Below are 4,826 nucleotides of genomic sequence, written 5' to 3'. Positions count from 1 at the left end.
AATAATAATCCAAGCATGCTCAACAAAAGTACTCATAAGTAACCACACAGAGTGCACACCAAAATATGGTAAGCATATAACACCAACCGAAAGGTTTGACCTGCTCTGATACCACTAAATGTGACACCCTCTACCCACACATATATGTACAGATAATAAAAGGAATAAGAAATCATAATTAATTAAAATTTTTTAAAACACTTTTAAATAAAAACATTTCAAAAGGGTAAAAGGCTCACATTCACTTTTCTAACATCATAATAAAACTTGTCCAAATAAATAATAAAATCATCTCGGCTCAAAACAAGGTCGTCCAAGACTTCATGCAATTAATATAGAAACCTATACCCCAATGTCGCATCCTATCAGAGCATTATGTTCCCGCGTCCTCTGGCATGAGGTTCTCCATACCCATCCACCTAACCATTGGCTCCTACGAACATAAAGTTTGAGATCATCACAGGATTCAAACACAAATAGCACACGGGGAGTGAGTTATCACATTCCTATCTAATAGAGAGAAACATAAAAACATAGATATACATATTATATAAATGAGATACAACTCACTTAAACATAGCTTACGTCATTCCACCACTTTGTTGCGTAACATCATAACACAACACGTCTTATTCATTTTCACATCATTCACGTACTCAAGGATCAAAACACAATATCACTAAATCAATCAATACACAAGTGTTATGCAACACATACACTAAGAATCAATCCTATATGCAATGTGGTACCATGTCAGTGAAAAACCTCGTTGGGTGCCTAGTAGTACATGACAAGACAAACCACACACTAGTAAGTCAGGTCACTCTCACTAGGTAAAGTCATAGGGAGACCAGTAAGGGTCATACTGTTTTGCGAGAATGCTCCAATTATGTGAGATTGGCATGGGCTTAAAGGAGCACTCAAATCGGGTGTATTTACCCCCAAGGCCTAGACTCTGAAGAGTCCATCAGGGCCTTTCCCTCCTGATTCAGGTCCAACCCAGAAAACTTTTTAGCACATAGACTCTATCTATGAATTGTACAAAACACATGACTCCTAAATTGTTCTCAAAATAATTTTATCTCGTCGCGCTTGTGATTAAACTCATCGGGTCCCCACAGTTGTTCCCATCACAATACTCGTCGCGCATTAACTCGTCGCCATTAAAGGGTCTTATAGTCGTATGATTGTACGATTCATAGCTTACAACTCAATGCACACAACATCTCAATACACATGTATCTCACTATTCATTACAGGTTCAATTTATCACTTACTCATAATTTGAATCACCATTTCATAATCTCAATATAACAATTTATATTGTAACGACCCACCTTGTCGTCACGATATCATCACTCAAAAATGCGAGAAAATTTTAGATTTTTAATGAAAACTTTGTTAATTTCCTTATATAACAAATATTATAGTAAATCTGAACTCCACAATATATACACATACATACGCACTCTTAGACAACGCACCATTACTTAACCAAGTGATCTGTAACAAGTGATTTGAGTGGGGAAAGTATTGGGTTTGCTACCACTACCCCCCACCAACCCCGTTGTAGCAGTCCTCTGATTGTTGGGGCGGTTACCATATTGCTTGGGAGGGGTCGAGTACGGCTTTCCCCGATGTTGAGGTCCATTCTTTTTGTTCTTCATTGGACCTGTACTCTTATAATAGCTTGCTCTATCATGAGAGTCTTCATCCCGAATTCGGCACATGTTAACCAAGAGTGGAAACTGACGGACACCCTAGTAATTCACAGCTTGCTTCACTTCAGGTCATGATGCAATCCTCCCTAAGAAGGGACCAATCACTAGAGCCATGAGCAAGAGGCTCCAAGAAGATTGGGCTAGAGCTGCTGAAGAATGCCCTAGGGTTCTCATGAACCTCAAGGTAGATTTCTGAGCCCATGGGCCAAGGATGGGTCCAATTGTCTTTGTACATATTAAACTAGGATGTCATTATATTTGGTCCTTGTATTTAGGGCTCCACAATGTAGGTAGGGTACCCTAGAAATATAGGATTTTTCAGCCCTTGTATTTTAGGGCACCTAGACTAGTTTTTGTATTAAGGGTAGTTTTGTAATTTTACATGCACTAAGTGAATATTTGATGTGTGTGTTGGGAAATAAATTTAACTGAATTGGTAGAAACCCAATCCAATTAAATTTTAGAGGGGTAGGTGAACATTTTCTTACTACACCTCATTGCCACATCATATAGTCACACTTTGTGCATGTCCTTCATGCTTTACATGCCTCATGACACCTAAGCACACTTAGTGGAGAATCTTGGAATTGATCTTGGATTAGTGGGCTGAATCATAACTAAAATTCACTAATCATAATTAGAGAAATGTTGGCTCCAAATTTTGGCTCAACAAATTCAATTTCAAATTCAAGTGAAATTTGAATTAAAATTCAAATTTCATTCCAATTTTGTGTAACACTTAGGCTATAAATAGAGGTTATGTATGTGCAATTTTTCAACTTTGATCATTTGAAAATTAAACTTCAGATTTCAAAGCTCTTTTAGAGCACAAAATTTCGTGCTCTTCTCTTCCTCCCCCTTTATTCATATCCTTCTTCCTCCAAGCTCTTATCCATGGCCTCCTATGGTGGTGAGCTTCTTCTAGACTCATCTTCTCCTTGAAGTGGCGTCTCATCTCTCTCTTCCTTCTCCATTCCGCTGCCATTCATCTTCCAAGAAGCAAAGGAATCCATTGATGAAGAAGATCCTAGGCCTACAAGCTCCAATGGAGCCTACATCAGGTCGCAAGCCATTCAGAAACTTCACACACTTGGAACTTTCACCATCTCTCCCTTGATAATGGGGAAAGTACCTCACCAGCTCCTCAAACTTGGCTGCATATTCAGCTACAGTCATGTTTCCCTGCTTGAGCTCCAAGAACTCCATCTCTTTCTTATTCGTAACATCCTCAAGAAAGTATTTCTCCAAAAACACCCTCTTGAAGACATCCCAAGTCACCTCTTGACCTTCAGCATCTAGGCATTGGCGAGTATTCTCCCACCAATACTCAGCTTCTTCCACTAGAGTATATATACCAAAAGAAACTTTTTTCCCTTCTGGACATGCCATCACTCAGAAAATTTTCTCAATTTCCCTTATCCAATTCTGAGCACCATCATGGTTGTATCCTCCATTGAAAGCAGGTGGATTGTTTCATTGAAAGTGGTCCAACCCTTGGTACTCAACAGCCCCAACAACTTCTCCCCTATTTGAATTCCCTATAGCCTGAGCTAAGGCTTGAAGAGCACCCACTATCGCATGATCATTCCATCCAGCCATCACTCCCTATACACACCAAGAAGTGAGGCATGGAAAGAATACACACAAGAAAAATAAAGCAACACAAAATCACAATTATCATTAGTCCTTTCTCGAGACATTAACACTCACTTTTTATCACTTGTATTTCCTAATCGCTTGCCATATCATCCCATTGCACTTCACAAGTTATACATATGGTCAGTCTGATAACTCATGACACAACACTGAAACTCATGGTATACCAGACATCAAGAAACCAAACATGTTATGACTACAACAATCAAATCTCTATAACATATGGAAGAACAACAAAGTGAATAAGTTCCAAAAGAAAACAACAAACATCAAGTATTCAACAAGGAAACCAAAGAATGCACAGAAAAACATAGCAGACTCACAACTCATTGGCCAAAAGGTTCAACCTGCTCTGATACCACTAATGTAACAATCTGCCTCGTCGTCACGATATCATCACTCAAAATGCGAGAAAATTTTAGATTTTTAATGAAACTTTGTTAATTTGCTTATATAAAAAATATTATAGTAAATCTAAACTCCACAATATATACACATACATACACACTCTTAGACAACACATCATTACTTAACCAAATACATACACATGGGTATAGTAGTGCAGTACACATCGTTCACAAAATTAAAGGTAAATTTGTTCGTACATATAAATAAATTTGTGATTTACATCCTCATATCAACAAAAGAATTATAGAACCAACTATGGAGGAGTTGATTAACAAAACACAACTCTCTCCCAAAATAATCCCAACGTCATCATGTCGGCTCTACAGAAGAATCTCACTCCTCGTCCTCTACTGTTGTCATTATGCTCCCACGAACAAGGATTCGTGATCATCATAGGTACCAATCACACGGTACAAAATGCAAGGGTGAGTTCATTATAAACAAAAAACATTAACAAATATCATAAGCGCACACAAACATTTACTAGTCCAACACATACCCAACAACAATCATCATCAGTCCATCGTTCCAAACAATCATGCTCAGTATAATGCATGCACCTGACCTCAACTCTCAAATACAATGTGGTACCATCCTCAAGGAAATAGCCTAAGTGTGTCCACACAACACTCCCACTTAGGAAAAAACTAGGCAGTAATTGTCGAGGCCACCCCGCCGTGCACAGGCAACTCCCCCCCCCCCCCCCCCCATGGTGATCAGCCTGAGTCTTAAGGGAGTTCCAAACCAAGTGACACACCCCCTAGTACAAGTATTTCTCCTCATGAGAAACTACAAGTACTTACTGGCCAAGTTACACTATTTTTGTGTCAAATGAGGTACGAAACATGGGCACCATCAAGTGCAATCACCATGGATAAACTAAAGATCCTAAACCATCCCCCTCAAGAGATGCTTAGACTCTTTAACCGCTTTATTTCCCTCACTAGGGACATCCGACAAGGTCAAAGCACCCCCCCCATGAACATACACAACATCCAACGTATGAAACATGTCATCATCAAGTACATTGACCATGGATAG

General features: G+C 39.0%; 1 protein-coding gene across 1 annotated transcript; it reads right to left on the bottom strand.

Moving 5' to 3' along the window:
- Positions 1–1,490: 1,490 nt before the first annotated feature.
- On the bottom strand, positions 1,491–3,110 carry LOC114397031. The gene is made up of 2 exons (XM_028359164.1): positions 2,778–3,110; positions 1,491–1,760 (listed from the first exon to the last, which is right to left on the bottom strand). The coding sequence occupies exons 1-2, from the start codon at positions 3,108–3,110 to the stop codon at positions 1,491–1,493; spliced, it is 603 nt and encodes a 200-aa protein (XP_028214965.1).
- Positions 3,111–4,826: the final 1,716 nt, after the last annotated feature.

Source organism: Glycine soja, chromosome 18 (assembly GCF_004193775.1).
Source record: "Glycine soja cultivar W05 chromosome 18, ASM419377v2, whole genome shotgun sequence".
In the NCBI taxonomy this organism is placed as follows: Eukaryota; Viridiplantae; Streptophyta; class Magnoliopsida; order Fabales; family Fabaceae; genus Glycine; species Glycine soja.
The sequence above is the reverse complement of the archived record's forward strand: the minus strand, read 5'-3'. Positions and strand labels throughout refer to the sequence as shown.